The sequence below is a fragment of the Pleurodeles waltl genome, chromosome 6 (assembly GCF_031143425.1).
Source record: "Pleurodeles waltl isolate 20211129_DDA chromosome 6, aPleWal1.hap1.20221129, whole genome shotgun sequence".
Classification (NCBI taxonomy): Eukaryota; Metazoa; Chordata; class Amphibia; order Caudata; family Salamandridae; genus Pleurodeles; species Pleurodeles waltl.
The window spans coordinates 1085399993-1085417545 of NC_090445.1; the positions used below are offsets into that span (position 1 = coordinate 1085399993).

The following is a 17553-nucleotide window of genomic DNA, read 5'->3' on the forward strand; positions in this document are numbered from 1 at the left end:
TTTGCAGTCTTCTTGCTCTTCGGTCCCCGAGTGTCTTCCTGGACCGAAACGCTCAACAGGCCTCACAAGTATCCTCCTTGTGTTCTGGTGACAAACACAAGTTACAGACCAGATGTTGATCTGTATATGGATACTTGTTATGGCATTTTGGACAGAAGCGGAATGGGGTCTGTTTCATCAGCCTTGAAGAGACACGTGGCCGGGCCGACCAGGCCCCGACGGGGATGGAAAAAAAACCCGAAGGGCCACTGGAGCTCTTCTTAATTCGGTGTCGATCTGTTGTAACTAACCCGATACCGAACGCAAACAATACCGACGATTTTTCCGAGATTCTAACTAACTTTCCGACCCAAAACACGGAGCGAAAAGGAACACGTCCGAACCAGATGGCGGAAAAAAAACTATCTAAGATGGAGTCGTCGCCCATGCGCAATGGAGTCGAAATGGGAGGAGTTTCTCGGTCTCGTGACTCGAAAAAAGACTTCTTAGAAGAAAAACAACTTGTAACACTCCGAGCCCAACACCAGATGGCGGGATGTGCACAGCATGTGTATCTGCAGCTACACATGCCATCGAACATATTATATATATATATATATATATATATATATATATATATATATATATATATATATATAAAAAATAATGTCACTTACCCAGTGTACATCTGTTCGTGGCATGTGCCGCTGCAGATTCACATGCTATGCACAGGTCCTGCCATCTAGTGTTGGGCTCGGAGTGTCACAAGTTGTTATTCTTCAAAGAAGCCTTTTCAAGTCATGGGACCGAGTGACTCCTCCTTTTTGGCTCCATTGCGCATGGGCATCGACTCCATCTTCCCCCAGAGGGTAAGGTAGGAGTGATACAGTGTAAAGAAAGAGATGTCCATGCAATGGAATAGAGATATATATACACATATGTACAAATTTAAATGTGACTTAAACTGCTACAGGCTCCCGGGGAGGAGGGAGGGTGCATGTGAATCTGCAGCGGAACATGCCACGAACAGATGTACACTGGGTAAGTGACATTTTCCGTTCAATGGCATGTGTAGCTGCAGATACACATGCTATGCATAGACTACAAAGCAGTTCTCCTCCCATAAGCGGGGGTTAGTCTGTAGGAGTTGAAGTTGTGTGAAATAGTGTTCTTAGTACAGCCTGTCCTACTGTGGCTTGTTGTGTTGCTAACACATATACACAGTAATGCTTGGTAAATGTATGGGGTGTTCACCAAGTGGCTGCTTTACAGATTTCGGTCATTGGTATATTCCCTAGAAATGCCATTGTACCTCCTTTCTTCCTGGTGGAGTGTGATTTTGGTGTTACTAATAGCTGTCTTTTTGCTTTTAGGTAACAGGTTTGGATGCACTTTACTATCCATCTGGCTATTCCTTGTTTTGAGGTAGGATTACCAGTATGGGTTTTTTGGAATGCTACAAATAGCTGTTTAGTTTTCCTAAATGATTTTGTCCTGTCAATGTAATACATTAAAGCTCTTTTAATGTCTAATGTATGTAGCGCTCTCTCTGCTACTGAGTCTGGCTGTGGGGAGAAGTATGGAAGTTCCACTGTTTGATTTATATGAAACGGTGAGACGACCTTAGGTAAGAATTTTGGGGTTGTGCGAAGTACGACTTTCTGTTTGTGTACTTGTATAAAGGGTTGTTCAAAAGTGAAAGCTTGTATTTCACTAACTCTTCGTAATTAAGTGATTGCGACGAGGAATGCTACTTTCCATGTTAGATAACTAACCGGACACAAATGCATAGGTTCAAATGGTGGACCCATGAGCTGAGTGAGAACAATATTGAGATTCCATGAAGGCACTGGTGGTGTTCTTGGAGGTATGATGTGTTTTAGTCCTTCCATGAAGGCTTTGATGACAGGGACTCTAAATAGAGACTTGTTTTGTATATTTTGTAAATAGGCTGAAATAGCTGTGAGATGTATTTTCATGGCTGGAAAAGCTAAATTTGCTTTTTGTAGATTAAGTAAGTAACCTACAATGTCTTGTATGGATGCGGAAAGAGGTGTTGTGTTTGGATTGGCAGTAAATGACATACCTTTTTTCCATTTGTTTGGATAGCACTGCCTGGTAGTGCATTTTCTTGCTTGTTTAATTACTTCCATACATTCTGGTGGAAGATGTAGATATCCAAACTCTAAGACTTCAGGAGCCAGATTGCTAGATTGAGTATTGCTGGATTGGGGTGCCTGATTAGTGGTTTGTTTTGTGTCAACAGATCTGGCCTGTTTGGTAGGTTGATGTGTGGTACTAGTGAGAGGTCTAACAATGTTGAGTACCATGATTGACGTGCCCACGTTGGTGCTACAAGTATGAGTTTGTTTTGATGCAGTTTGTTGACCAGAAATGGAATGAGCGGGTGTAAGGAAATGCCTCCTTGGCATGGTTATCCCCTGACTTTTTGCCCTTGCTGATGCCAAGTTATGATTTGAAAGTGTGCTGAGGCCTTCTAACCAGGCACCAGCACTAGTGTTCTTTCCCTAACCTGTACCTTTGTCTCCACAATTCGCACACCCTGACATCCAGGTAAGTCACTTGTAACTGGTACCCCTGGTACCAAGGGCCCTGATGCCAGGGAAGGTTTCTAAGGGATGCAGCATGTCTTATGCCTCCCTAGGGACCCCTAACTCAGTACAGACAAACTGCTTGCCAGCTTGTGTGTGCTGGTGGGGAGAAAATGACTAAGTTGACATGGCACTCCCCTCAGGGTGCCATGCCAACCTCACACTGCCCATGGCATAGATAAGTCACCCCTCTAACAGGCCTTACAGCCCTAAGGCAGGGTGCACCATACCATAGGTAAGGACATAGGTGCATGAGCACTATGCCCCTACAGTGTCTAAGCAAAACCTTATACATTGAAAGTGCAGGGTAGCCATAAGAGTATATGGTCTGGGAGTCTGTCAAAAATGAACTCCACAGCACCATAATGGCTACACTGAAAACTGGGAAGTTTTGTATCAAACTTCTCAGCATAATAAAGGCACACTGATGCCAGTGTACATTTTATTGTACAGTGTACATCTTAGAGATGCCCCCTGAAAACATACCCGACTTCCAGTGTGGGCTGACTAGTTTTGCCAGCCTGCCACACACCAGACATGTTGCTGGCCACATGGGGAGAGTGCCTTTGTCACTCTGTGGCCAGGAACAAAGCCTGTACTGGGTGGAGGTGCTTCTCACCTCCCCCTACAGGGACTGTAACACCTGGCAGTGAGCCTCAAAGGCTCACCCCCTTTGTTACAGCGCCACAGGGCATCCCAGCTAGTGGAGATGCCCTCCGGACACGGCCCCATTTTTGGCGGCAAGGCCGGAGTAGATAATGAGAAAAACAAGGAGGAGTCACTAGCCAGTCAGGACAACCCCTAAGGTGTCCTGAGCTGAGGTGACGGACTTTTAGAAATCCTCCATCTTGAATATGGAGGATTCCCCCAATAGGATTAGAGGTGTGACCCCCCTCCCCACCAGGAGGAGGCACAAAGAGGGTGTAGCCACCCTCGGGGCTAGTAGCCATTGGTTACTAACCTCGCAGACCTAAACACACCCCTAAATTGAGTATTTAGGGGCACCCAGAACCGAGGAAGATAGATTCCTGCAACCTGAAGATGAAGAAGGACTGCTTACCTGAAAGCCCTGCAGAGAAGACGGAGACACCAACTGCTTTGGCCCCAGCCCTACCGGCCTGTCTCCCCATTTCGAGGAAAACGGCAACAGCGACACGTCCCCCAGGGTCCAGCGACCTCTGAAGCCTCAGAGGACTACCCTGCATCTAAAAGGACCTAGAACTCCTGAGGACAGCGGCCCTGTTCCACAAAGACTGAAACTTGCATCAAAGAAACAACTTTTAAAGGACCACACGTTTCCCGCCGGAAGCTTGAGACTTTCCACTCTGCACCCGACGCCCCCAGCTCGACCTGCGGAGAACCAACACTACAGGGAGGACTCCCTGGCAACTACGACCCCGTGAGAAGCCATAGTTGACCCCCCCTTGAGCCTCCCCAGTGACGCCTGCAGAGGGAATCCCGAGGTTCCCCCTGACCGCGACTGCCTGCTTCCAAGAACCCGACACCTGGGAAGCACACTGCACCCGCAGCCCCCAGGACCTGAAGGATCCAACCTCCAGTGCAGGAGCGACACCCAGGAGGCCCTCTCCCTTGCCCAGGTGGTGTCTACCCCGAGGAGCCCCCCCCTTGCCTGCCTGCTTTGCTGATGAGACCCCTGGGTCTCCCATTGAAACCAATTGCAAACCCAACGCCTGTTTGCACTCTGTACCCGGCGGCCCCTGTGCCGCTGAGGGTGTACTTTTTGTGCTGACTTGTGTCCCCCCCCAGTGCCCTACAAAACCCCCCTGGTCTGCCCTCCGAAGTCGCGGGTACTTAACAGCTGGCAGACTGGAACCGGGGCACCCCCTTCTCCATTGAAGCCTATGTGTTTTGTGCACCACTTTGACCTCTGCACCTGACCGGCCCTGAGCTGCTGGTGTGGTAACTTTGGGGTTGCTCTGAACCACCAACGGTGGGCTACCTTGGACACAACTTTGAACCCTGTAAGTGCTTTACTTACCTGATCAACTAACAAATACTTACCTCCCCCAGGAACTGTTGAATTTTGCACGGTCTAGTTTTAAAATAGCTTATTGCCATTTTTGCCAAAACTGTACATGCTATTTTGTTGATTCAAAGTTCGTAAGATACCTGAGTGAAATCCCTTTCATTTAAAGTATTAATTGTAAATCTTGAACCTGTGGTTCTTAAAATAAACTAAGAAAATATATTTTTCTATACAAAAACCTATTGGCCTGGAATTGTCTTTGAGTGTGTGTTCCTCATTTATTGCCTGTGTGTATGTACAACAAATGCTTAACACTACCCTCCGATAAGCCTACTGCTCGACCACACTACCACAAAATAGAGCATTAGAATTATCTCTTTTTGCCACTATCTTACCTCTAAGGGGAACCCTTGGACTCTGTGCATGCTATTTCTTACTTTGAAATAGCACATACAGAGCCAACTTCCTACAGTGGGAGAGGGGGAAAAGCGTAAGCAAATATCCCTGACCAGTTGATCCATAGAGCATTGCCCTTGGATAGAGGGTGTGGGAACCTGGATGCAAAGTCTTGCCATTTTGCGTTCTGGCTGGTGGCAAATAGATCTAGGTCTGGTGTTCCCCATTGGCGAAAGTACTTGTGAAGTACCTGGGGGTGAATTTCCCACTAGTGTGTTTGCTGATGATCTCAGCTGAGACAGTCTGCTAATTGATTGTGAATCCTTGGAATGCGCTGTGCTACAGGGTGAATGCTGTTGTGAATTGCCCAATGCCAATTTGTTTGTGCTAGGATACAAAGTTGTGATGAGTGGGTTCCTACCTGTTCGTTCAGGTAGTACATTGTCGTCATATTGTCTGTTTTGATGAGAATGTGTTTGTGAACGAGAAGAGGTTGAAAGGCTTTTAGTGCTAGGAATACAGCTAGCAATTGTAAATGATTTATGTGAAGTTGTTTGTGTTTGTTGTCCCATTGTCCCTGAATGTTGTGATTGTTGAGGTGTATTCCCCATCCAATCAATGATGCATCTGTTGTAAGAATGGCTTGAGGCACAGGGTCCTGAAATGACCGCCCTTTGTTTAAATTTGTGGAATTCCACCACTGAAGCGAGATGTGTGTTTGGCGGTCTATCAACACTAGATCTTGAAGTTGACCATGTGCCTGTGACCATTGTCTTGCAAGGCACTGGTATAAGGGCAGCATGTTAAGTCTTACATTGGGGACAGTGGCGATGCATGATGCCATCATGCCCAACAGTTTCATGACAAATTTGACTGTGTACTGTTGGTTTGGCTGGATTCGTGGTAATATGTTGTGGAACAATTGTACCCTTTGTGGACTTGGGCTTGCAAGTGCTGTTTGGGTGTTTAATGTGGCTCCTAAATACTGTTGAACCTGCGCTGGTTTTAAGTGATATTTTTGGTAGTTTATTGAGAACACTAGTGTCTGTAGGGTGTTTATTACATAACGTGTATGGTATTGGCACTGTGCTTGAATGTTGGCTTTTATCAGCCAGTCGTCGAGATATGGAAAGACATGGATATGTTGTCTTCTTATGAAGGCTGCGACTACGGCAAGACATTTTGTAAATACCCTGGGAGCTGTTATCCCGAAAGGTAACACTTTGAACTTGTATTACAAACCTGAGATATTTTCTGTGTGCTGGATGGATGGGTATGTGAAAATACGCATCTTTTAGATCCAGTGTTGTCATAAAATCTTGTTGTTGTAACAACGGGACTACATCCTGTAGTGTTACCATGTGAAAGTGTTCTGATAGGATGTAAAGATTGAGAGTTCTGATATCTAGTATTGGTCTCAATGTTTTGTCTTTTTTGGGAATGAGGAAATATAGGGAGTAAACCTCTGTTCCTTTTTGATGATGTGGTACAAGCTCTATGGCTTGTTTGAGTAATAATGACTGTACCTCTGTTTGCAACATTGCAATATGTTGGGAGGAGAGTTTGTGTAGTTTTGGAGGTATATCTGGAGGAGTTTGTGCGAACTCTATGCAGTAACCATGTTGGATAATGGATAGGACCCAATTGTCTGCTGTGATGGGTAACCAACGTGTGTGGAACTTTTGTAGTCTTCCTCCCACAGGGGAAGTGGGGTGAGGGAAGATGTGGATCAAGTCACTGTTTGGTGTTTGTGGTTTGCTTTGAGGACTGATATTTTCCTCTAGTTCTGGGAAATTGTCCTCTATAGGTTCCCGAAACCCCCCTCTTTGGTATTGTGTCTGGTAAGAGGGTTTGGATTGTGAGGTAGATGCCTCAGATGTTTGGGGTCTAAAGCCTCCCCTATATTGAGGCTTTCGAAATGAGACTCTGTACTGAGGTGAGTAAAGTGCCCCCATAGCTTTGGCAGTGTTGGCGTCCTTTTTCATTTTCTCAATGGCTTAATCAACCTGTGTGCCAAACAATTGGTGTTCGTTAAAAGGCATGTTAAGAACAGCTGGCTGGATTTCAGGTTTAAAGCCTGACGACCTAAGCCATGCATGTCGTCTAATGGTCACAGCTGTATTAATAGTTCTTGGGGCTGTGTCAGCGGAGTCTAACGCTGACCTGATTACTGGTAATTGCCTGCCCCTCCTCGACTATTTGCTGGGCTCTGTTCTGTTGATCTTTGGGGAGATGCTGGATAATGTCTGTCATCTCATCCCAGTGAGCCCCGTCTTATCTGGCCATTAGCGCTTGGGAATTAGCTATACGCCATTGATTAGCCACTTGTGATGCTATGCTTTTACCCGCAGCATCAAACTTTTTACTTTCTTTAGCTGGTGGTGGTGCGTCCCCAGACGGCTGGGAGTTGGCCCTCTTCCTTGCTGCGCTGACCACTATGGAATCTGGGGGGGTAGCTGTTGGGTAATAAAAGCTGGGTCCGAAGGAGGCGGCTTATATTTCTTTTCTACCCTGGGAGGGATTGCTCTTTCCTTAACTGGTTCCTGAAAGATTTGATGTGCATGTTTTAACATGTCAGGAAGCCTGGGTAGACTCTGGTAGGTGGTGTGAGTTGAGGACAACTTATTAAATAAAAAATCATCCTCAAGAGGTTCTGTGTGCATGGCTACGTTATGGTATGACGCTGCCCTAGCTAGAACCTGCGTGTATGAGGTGCTATCCTCTGGGGGTGATGGTTTTGACGGATAGCACTCTGCACTGGTCAGAAATGGGATCATCATAAAGGTCCCATGGGTCGGTCTCATCCTGGTGTGACTGTGCAGTGTGTACTGGAGACTGTGCAGTGGGGGTAATAGGTGGAGAAACAGTTAGTTGAGGAGACTGAGGAGGACACTGGTGAGGTGAGAACTGAGGAGGCGGAGATTTTTGTCTTGGTTTTGGCACTTTAGCCGGTGGCTGGTCAGTGTCCAAATGTCCTTGAAAGGCCAGCTTCCTCTGTTTTTAGAGGGGGTGCAGTGAAGATCTTATCTTGCCAGTGTCTTTATGAATTTGGATTATGGCCTGTTTTTTGTCAAATTCCTCCATTTGCTTAAGTTCTTCCGCAAATCTATGGCTTTCTTTTAATTGCTTGGAAAGTCCATGCTCCTCTGTATATGTGTGTCTTTTTGGCTCCAAAGCCGGTTTCCTCGGGATCGAAAGGCGTTGAGTAGACGTTGGCCTCGACTCCGAGAGGGATTTTCAGGGCTTCAACTCGATGTGTCGGTGCTTGAGCATTTCGGAGCCTGTGCTTCGGCTCGAGTCAGAAGGCATCGGTGGTGTGGCCTTTCTCTGTGCCGAAGATGTTGCTTGGTCACCGGTAGCTTTTTTTAAGGGTGGAGCCATGGCCTTCTGGCCATGGCGTCCCTGAGGCCTTGTGTTTGGGCTTTAACTGGGTCGGGGCAGGCGTACTCACGTGCTGGTCCACTGTTATTGGTCGGTCGTTGTCGGACTCGTGCTCGGACCCCCGAACAGAGACTGCAGTGTGGATCATCTCCTCCTCTTCTGCGGCGAGGAGTTCAGTGCTTCTCAGCGCCATTTCTAATTTTCGCGTTCTTCGGTCTTGTAGAGTCTTTGAGCGGAAGGATCTGCAGGCCTTGCAAGTATCCTCTCGGTGGTCTGGAGATAGACACAGGTTACAGACTAGATGTTGATCAGTGGAAGGGAACTTGGTGTGGCATCGAGGGCAGAATCTAAACGGGGTCCGGTCCATGAGGCTTCGATAAAACTTTTGGTTGGGCCGACCAGGCCCGAGTTGGGTGCGGGTGCCCCAAAGGGCATGTAGAGATCTGTATCCGCCGGTACCGAAGTGTCAATGATAGATGGTACGCAATCGAAAACAATACCGACGAATTTAGAGAGTTTGTAGTACTTTTCCAACTCGAACAACCGGAGTGAAAAGAAACACGTCCGAACCCGATGGCGGGAAGAAAACAATCTAAGATGGAGTCGATGGCCATGCGCAATGGAGCCGAAAAGGAGGAGTCACTCGGTCCTGTGACTCGAAAAGACTTCTTCGAAGAGAAACAACTTGTAACACTCCGAGCCCAACACTAGACAGGAGGACCTGTGCATAGCATGTGTATCTGTAGCTACACATGCCATTGAACATTATATTATATCTATATCTATATCTACACACACACACATATATATACACATATATATACTTGGACAATAACACCCACTAAGGGTGGCCCAACACCAGAATAGGTGTGAGACACAGGTTTAACGGCAAACTGCATGAATGGTAGAGAGATGGACCATCGAAAGCCACTTGCCCCGACACTGCACCGTTCCAAAGTTCGATTACCTGGGCACAGAATGGGTGAGTTTGTTAACATAAAATATGTTTATGGTTATGTGCAGAAGATGCTCAATTACAAATATATTTAGTTAACAGTAGAGTATGCATATGAAAATATGTGAAGGATTCTCCAAACAAACCTTTAAAGAACCCTCATTCGGATACCAAAGGGTTCATTATCTAGGTTTCAGCTGTGATAAACTTAAATGAATGTGTTATGAACGATGTCAGAAACAATTAAAAAGGAACTTCCAAATGGCAAAGAGAAGAAAGTGAGAATCAACAGTAAATGAAATTTGCGTATGGGCTTCAACTTGCCAGTTCAGACGCAATACAGAGGGTAAGTGATAGTTGCAGTATTGGGTCTGCAATGCAAGTGGGTTGGAACAAAGGATTCTGATTCTATTACTGCAGCGTTTGTTGTACTAGCGGGGAATAAGAGATAAGCATCTATTTTGAAGGTCACATTGTCCTCTGTAGTTGCAGCTTTATCTTCAAACTTGTGGTGCAAATAGGAGGATGCAGTTGTGGAGTAGGTTGCTTTTCTGCCCAGTTGTAAGTCTTTTTCATTTTTTTTTTTAATTATGGGCACATATGAAGCAACTACCTATGTATTCCACCATGATTAGAAAAAATGTGAAGAAATACTATTCCCAACGGAGTTGCCTGAGAAAACACAGGGAATACAACCGTAGGGTGCTATTGTCTCTTCTGCATTTTAGCTAAAGACACATACATTGTATGTAGAGTGTCAAAGCCTATTGAAAGGTGCACAACTGTACAAATGGCAAACAGTGTGAAGCTAAATATACTTTATACTCGGGTACTTCACACAGCGCATGCGGGTCTGTATTGAAAAAGGTGCTTTGGCATGAATATCACTGAATGAAATGAATGCTAACCTAAGGAAGAACTAGAAAGCGGAAGGAGAGACATGATGGTCTGCGGTGAAAAAGTGGTATGAATCAGTACACAACCGGGCTAGGACGCTGAGGGAAGGGAACGGAGAGGGAGGGATAAGGTTTGATTGAAACTGCATTTGAGATCCGTAAAAATGCCATGAATGTTAAAATGTTAAAACGATATGTGGATACTCTGGAAACGATGCACAGGTACCAACAAAAATATTAAAACACATTAGGAATAAATGACCAGGGACGTTCCTTTAGATTCTAGGAGTAGAACCACTGTAAAGCCACGTCTGGTTTGTGTGGCAAGAATAGAGTTACATGAACCAACAGTACACATGCACCCGGCTCCCAAACATTTAACTATTGTGGGGCAAAGCTATGCTTCGCTGCCCAGGACCTACCATGGTTTCTGGAAGAAAAGTGGGGAAATTCAAAAGAAATAAGCATTCCAGGTCTCTTAAATTTGAAATATTTTGTCCCATTTTCTTTCACTTGTTTGCAGCGAGAATTATCAATGTGTTTTTAGCCTGGCCGTTTAATAGTTGACATCTGTAGCATTTATACGGCTTTGGGGGCTGCTAATGCAACTTATTTATAATGCTGTAAAATAGAAAATCTTTCAAACGAGTGCCGTAAAGAATACTTAATTGTTATCAGATCATACCGCAGCTACTTCTCTTGTCCCAATGAAGTGGCCCTGTGGAAGCACAAGTTAAGTTGGGATCTACATCTTAGCGTAACACCGCCACTTCTCATGCATAGTGCAGTACTATGCATTTTACACTAGCTGTAGCATGGATACCCAGTTCCGTCAAACTATTCTGAAAAGTTCTCCTTGTATTTATATCTAACAAACAGCATACTACTATCACAATCGGAAGAACAACAACGCCCATCTTAATGTACCCTATTTTAATAGCCAGATTAGAATTAAGTATCTACCAGAAGAACAGTAGGGATATTAAAACACATTTTTAACTCGAAGGGAAAAAAACTAAAAATGGTATAAATAGGCTGAAGTTGAGAAAGCCTAGCTGAATGAACGTCGAATACCACCACAAAGGGGGCAAGTGGCGAGAGGGTCACATATTGCACTGCAGAGGCGAAGAATCCTCACTTCATTTTGACAGTGAAAGTAGAGAGTGAATCTTATCCACTTTCCCCATACCTATTCTGATGAGTCCTGGAACAGGGGGGGAGGATGAATTTAATGAATATAAACATAAAGGCAATCTACGATTACAGTCAAGAAACTTTCTACTCCATCAAGGGGTACAAAAGCAACACAACCCCCAAAAGTAGGAAGGTGGGAAAGGAGTGAGAAGGTTATTATGTAACCTTGGTTAAATACATTTTGCTGAGGTCTGACCTACTTGTATGTGCAACAAAGAAATCTACCACATTAGACATTTCCGTCAGAGGATAAATGTGAACCCCAGGAAGACAACGTTACTGATTAACTGTAGTTACAGGTTTTCTCCTAAAGCACTGGATTGTTCACAAAATCACAGGTTTGATTTAAGACTATAAAGCAATAAAGAAAATAAAGGGAGATGGGACTAAGTCTCAACTTACAAAGGGATTTCTTAAAGCTGCTTGATTCACTGAACTGATGAGATATGCAGTCCAGATTGAAAGGCAGGTTAGTAAAAGTGCAACTTCTAGGTTGCAATCTTTCATGGGTCAACCAGCAGGCTTCCTGTACCCCCCCTATACACAGAGTGCTGCTGGTCCTGCCATTCCTCTGCCGGAAAGAGTCTTTACTCCTCTATTCCAACTAGACCAGAAAGCATGTCCATATCCACTGAGGCAGGCATTTTTGCCTAACAATTGCTGCTTGCATCCAAAAGAAATGAAAATATTAACCCTTTTATGGATGGTTTCGGTCTTTCCTAGGATAAAATGAGGCACTGTTCAGTGAAACAACGTCTTAGCTGATGTTTTGGGATTCGAAAAAAAAGTGGGTAGTATAACTTGCTGGTTTTAGGCAAAGTCTGAAAGTAGATTAGGACTGAAGTCTAGGTTAATCTTTAGGCTAACAATGCTAATGTTAAATCTAAGCTATAGCTCTCTGGTGGAACATGTGCAACTAATGTGATTGATGTGATTGTCCACAGAGCTGTCTTCGGAGACAGATGTGTAGAATCTGTCATTAAGTCCCAATGGAAGAGATATGAGCTTTGCAAGAGCTGTGCCACGTTCCAGTGTAGATGATAGTGCATAGACCGGTAGAAAAGTACTAATGAATACACTGGTTTCTTTATCATACAACTTTGTATTTTTCCTGAAGCAATAACCCGTTTTAAGTGTATTGTGAAAGCAGTACTTGTCCATTGGTCAACAGATCCAGCAGGTCGGGCAATCACAGGTGAAATTTCACAGACATGGGACTGAGAACCTCCTGCTGGACAAGTCTGTTTCAGTAAGTAGGTTTTAGATACATACTCTGGCTGCACACAAGATAAGACTGTAATCTTTCGAGACTGCAGGATTTCCAATTCCTAGCTAATCAGAAGCTGCGTTGTCAGCAGCTGGGGAGTTGTGAAGTGATAGACTTGTCTTTGTCAACTGATTCAGGTGTACTCATGTTCAGAAGGTCCTTGAATCAGTAATTCCTCACACATGCTGGAGCAATGAGAAGTGTGCAGGTCTCTTATCTCAGCGCAAAAAACTGGACTTCAGGGGAATGGGTGGATAAACGTACGCAACAATCCAGGCAATGGCTTCAGACGCTACTTCTTCTATTTTTGTAGCAGTGAAGAGGAGGTTCATTTGGTAGGTGTTTGTTTTATTGTTTTTTGGACCTGGATTTGTAGGTGGAATTCGCTCTGGAACAACTTAGGGTGGCTGTGGGACAACAAACTTAAATTCAAAGCCCAATATAAATATATGGGCAATCTGATATTCACGAGGAGTCTGGGTACAGATATGACATGCACGTCATTGAAAATTCAATCAACAGGAATAAGATGGACATTCATCAGGACAAAGATCAATTAATACAAATCTTCAAAGACAGATAAGAGTAATAGCATACAATCTGAATTTCATGGGCATCAAAGAAAATTAGATGAAGTCAACAGATTAGATTTTCTCTATTTGGAACGAAATGTGATTATCACTATACCCACCCAGCTATATATTTTAGGTTTTGTGCTTTTTTTTTTGCTGCAATTCCACACTATAGACTGTATGTTGGGTTTCAAATCCTATTTTCTCAAACAAATGATCAAAATGCACAACATATAAAACAATTATCCAAAAATAATTGTTTTTAAAAATAAAACTACATAGCTATTAGCATAATTTTGATTAATGCTTGATGATGTGAAAGCCCGCATCAACCTCCTTATGCCAATGTAGGACATACACGGGACCTGAATGAATGGGGATCTGTGATCCATTTTCATGTGATGGTCAGTGGGTAAGGTAAGTATAGTTGATAGCATTTCTTCTCTTTAAGGTATTAACTGTCTCCATATCTATATCTACATCTAGTAGGTGGTTATAGTTAGGACCTAGTTTCCATAGGAAAAGCATTTTTTGACTTTGCTACATCTTTGGCGCTGTTTGATGAATCTTAGCGAAAAAGTGTCTTCTAGGTTTTTTTGTGTGATCCATCAGTTTTGGGGTGATCCATCAAGCGGGGGCCAGGAAAAGAGGGGTGGGGGCTGTGTTATCAGGGGTAAAAAAAAATATTTTTTAAAAGTGCACTTCCCATGTTAATTCTCTTGAGGACTTCGAACACGACTACAGCTCGAACCGTTAGATGGAAATACACCAAATTTGGAAAAAAGGTAGATCTTGGTGTGAAAGCACACTTTTTTGTTATTTGGTTCAGTAGTTTGAGAAATTAACAGAAATATAAATTTGTTTAACTAGGTGCGCAAATAATCCGCAAATTCGCCCGATCTCATGCAGACATCCGATTGGCCGCCAACACTTCAGCCAAGAAGTACCTGCCGCTGGGTTTGGTGCTTATAGGGAATTGGCCACGCATGGCCAAAATACGTGTGTGGCAGTGGTTGGATTAATACAAAGTAATTAAAATTACTTCATGTTAAAAAAACATAGAAATTCACTGACAAAAAAAAAAAGGTTACAGGGATGTTACAGTTAGGAAAAACAATTTAAGAAAAGAAAACATAAAAATTCACTTAAAAAGCCAAGGGGTAAAGGGATATTGTAGTTAGGTTCTGAATTTACTCGCACAAAACAATAGAAATTCAGTAGTTATAGTTATCTCAAGTAACTATATAACTTGTGCCCTCGCCATTCACTGCTAATTACCCCAGGAGAGGTGGCAGGGTGTGTGTGAAAATTGTATGCTTTCTTCAAATTGTAAATGCAGCCTTAAATCTGAGGTGGTGTTGCCCTTCTGATCATTGACTCATGATTGCACATTCATTTGAATTTTTAGTAGCTTTGTAAAAGTGGTGGTCAATTTAATACTTGCTATAAATGGGCGCGTCCATGGTTTGGGTAAAGGACTATTGGGGCCAGAATCTTTACTATTTATGGACAAGAAACTCAGCAGCAGGGGCTTCAGCCCACTCCCAGCAGAAGGCCCAGACTCAGCACTGACAGGTTGTCTAAAATCCCTGTGGTGTCAGGAAGAGATAAGAGAATTCTCAAGGGCAGGATGCCCGGGGAAACCATATAATTCAACAAGCAGCTCCTCCCTTTCCATGGCCTCTTCTGTACTAACTTTCGGTCCAGGAAAGGACCGATTTTACACTTATGTGGGAAATGCCCTTTTGTATTTATTGGTGGTGGAAAGTAGACGCCAAGTACTATAACTGTAAAATGATGGCCAGTGACCAGAGAGGCCACATTAACAAGAGGACATTGCAGGATCAGTACAAGAAGTGATGGTTCTTCAGGAGTAACAAATTTGCTTGCTGGAGTGCTCCCCATACATTTAAACAAGAAAATGTTCCTGATAATGTGCAGTAATTGCATTTCACTGCTAGGTAGTGCCCAAAAGCTTTTGCGTCATCTCACCTATGTCATATCACCGCTCCCAAAGAAGTTCTCAGTGTATGTTTTTAAATGCCAATAACTCAACATTTCTACTAGGGAATACCAGGTTGAACACTGGAAATGTTTCAATCATGCAACTACTTAAAAAGGGCCAATTCTGGAACAAGCAATAGCTAGAACTGCCCTTGCTTCCACAGATAGCAAAGTGCAGTTGTAATTAGTTCAAAGCTCCTAAAGAAAATCGAATTTCAACTTCTACATTTCCCGTCAGAGTGCATCTTGACCAATGGAACCTGGTTCCATGACAACGTAATGGAAGATATTAAATACAGTGACTTAACTTTTCTGTGGGATTTAGTTTGAACCATTTTTAGGTGCTCAAACATGCTCAGCTAAGGAGACAGTTTTCTCTGCTATAGCAACCCATCGACTTGTAAACTTCAGTGAGTGACTTCTAGATTGTACACACTCATGGGGAAGCCCCAGCAGGCATAAACCAGCCTAAAAGGGAAACTGAAGAATGAGCCTACTTAGGGAGGCTAGCAAATGCATGATCCAGCTTAAGTTAACACCGATGGCATGAACCAGCTGAGGGAGGGAGCATAGGCATGAGCCAGCACAAAAATGAGCAGCAAAGGTATGATGAAGCACTGAAAATTAAATTTACCAGAATGGGGAATAGGGTATGTCGGTGGGGGCCAGGTGTTACATCACTCATTAACGACTGAACTGGTGCTGGGTAAAACTAGAATTAGCATATTAATGTTTTCATAATTTGTGGCAGCAGTTTGAGTGTGAGAAAAAAAGGTAAAAGGACATGTGGCTGGAGAAAGTCCTGTTAACAAGTGTGGTACTACAGAGGTGGGTGGAACACACAAGATCTTCAGTGGGGAGGGTCAAGTCTGTAGCACAATCATTGCCAGCGCATGTGGATGTCACCATGAGACAAGGAAAAGGCCCACCTGGTACAAATAACTCTCATAAGTGAGCTGTTAAGGAGGTGATATTATGGATTAGCTTTAACCATAGCTCAAGTAAATCAGACTGAGCAGGAATCTAGTGGAAGACAATCAACAGGATAGTAAATGGAGGAAAATGCACAGAAGATAAGTGAACAGATCAGAGTGGTTGAAGGGAAAGGGGCAAAGTGGTGTAAGTGTCTGCCTGCGTGCAAAACATTGAATAAAGTTTTAGGAATCCAACAAAATGTGGTCAAAAAAGGAGGCTTACCTAAGTCCATTCACTATGTCCTTGGTTTTCCCAAAGTAGATCTCATTGAGTGTGCTCCTGATCTTATTCTCCATATCCTGAAACACAAGAAGCAAAAGACAACTCTAAGACTCCAGTGCTGCTAACCTCCCAGACTACCCTGTTAGAGTACAAACTGTGAATATCACAACACTAAAGAAATTAGTTGACACCTCCTCCCACAATATATGCAGTGCACTCGTGGAAGAGTAGGTGACTATCTCCATCTATTTTAGTACAGTGCAAGCAGAAAAGTGCAGACATTGAAGGTACTAGTTAACCTCCTTCATCTAATCAATTACTGTACAAGCACACAAACACTCATTCAATCACCCCTATGACCTAACGCCCATAGCGGTGACACTGAAGACTGGCTGAAATCCAAGATGCAGTCTAACATCATGCTAGCAATGTAGGTTGATTTGCACATAAACCCATCTAATTTAGTATTGCTGTTTGTTTCATGGTGTAAAAACCACACTGTTGGTGTGTTTATTCGCTAGAGGTCAGCACAAGCTTTCAGTCAGTGTAAATTAAGCAGCAGTGCTATTACAGGGTACTCATCCACCCCTCCCATTCCACAAAAGACTACATGCCAAATTACCAGTGTCCTACAACACGTTCCTCTATTAACCACCACCACCATCTCAGTTTATCTCTACGGTAAAGTTTGAGGTAAGAGGCTTGACTGAATGTCATAGTAACCACAATGACTATGGTCCATGGTAAAAGAAAAGAAACACAATCAAAAATAATCCAAGCCAGATTTCAAACCTGCACAAATAATCAAATAGAGACTATTATGGCAGAGATATCTTCAGGGTGTGGAACACCAGCAAAGATTTAGGTCTTTCCATCCACTAGAACCAAGTAAAGTACTTAACAGAACACCACCCAAATTCATACACTTGTTTTAATTTTGAAACCTTGAGAGTGCTATATATTGCCATGAAGAAATGAAGATCCACACCATATGCAGACTATGAACCAGAGCATCTGCTACCATGGGAAAATTAGGGCTCCAACTCGGTACCTACCTCCCTAATACTACCAGGATATGCATGCTTTCCTTACACTCTTCTTTGCCTAATGAAA

The 17553-nt window shown here is 43.6% G+C and overlaps 1 protein-coding gene across 4 annotated transcripts in view; it reads right to left on the reverse strand.

The window, feature by feature from the left end:
- Positions 1–17553, reverse strand: part of CAPZB (capping actin protein of muscle Z-line subunit beta) — a 185091-nt gene that overhangs the window by 12500 nt on the left and 155038 nt on the right. For all 4 annotated transcript variants that reach the window (XM_069240156.1, XM_069240155.1, XM_069240158.1 and 1 more), the window contains exon 8: positions 16441–16517. In XM_069240156.1, the coding sequence (XP_069096257.1) occupies positions 16441–16517 (77 nt within the window). The remainder of the gene's footprint in view (positions 1–16440; positions 16518–17553) is intronic.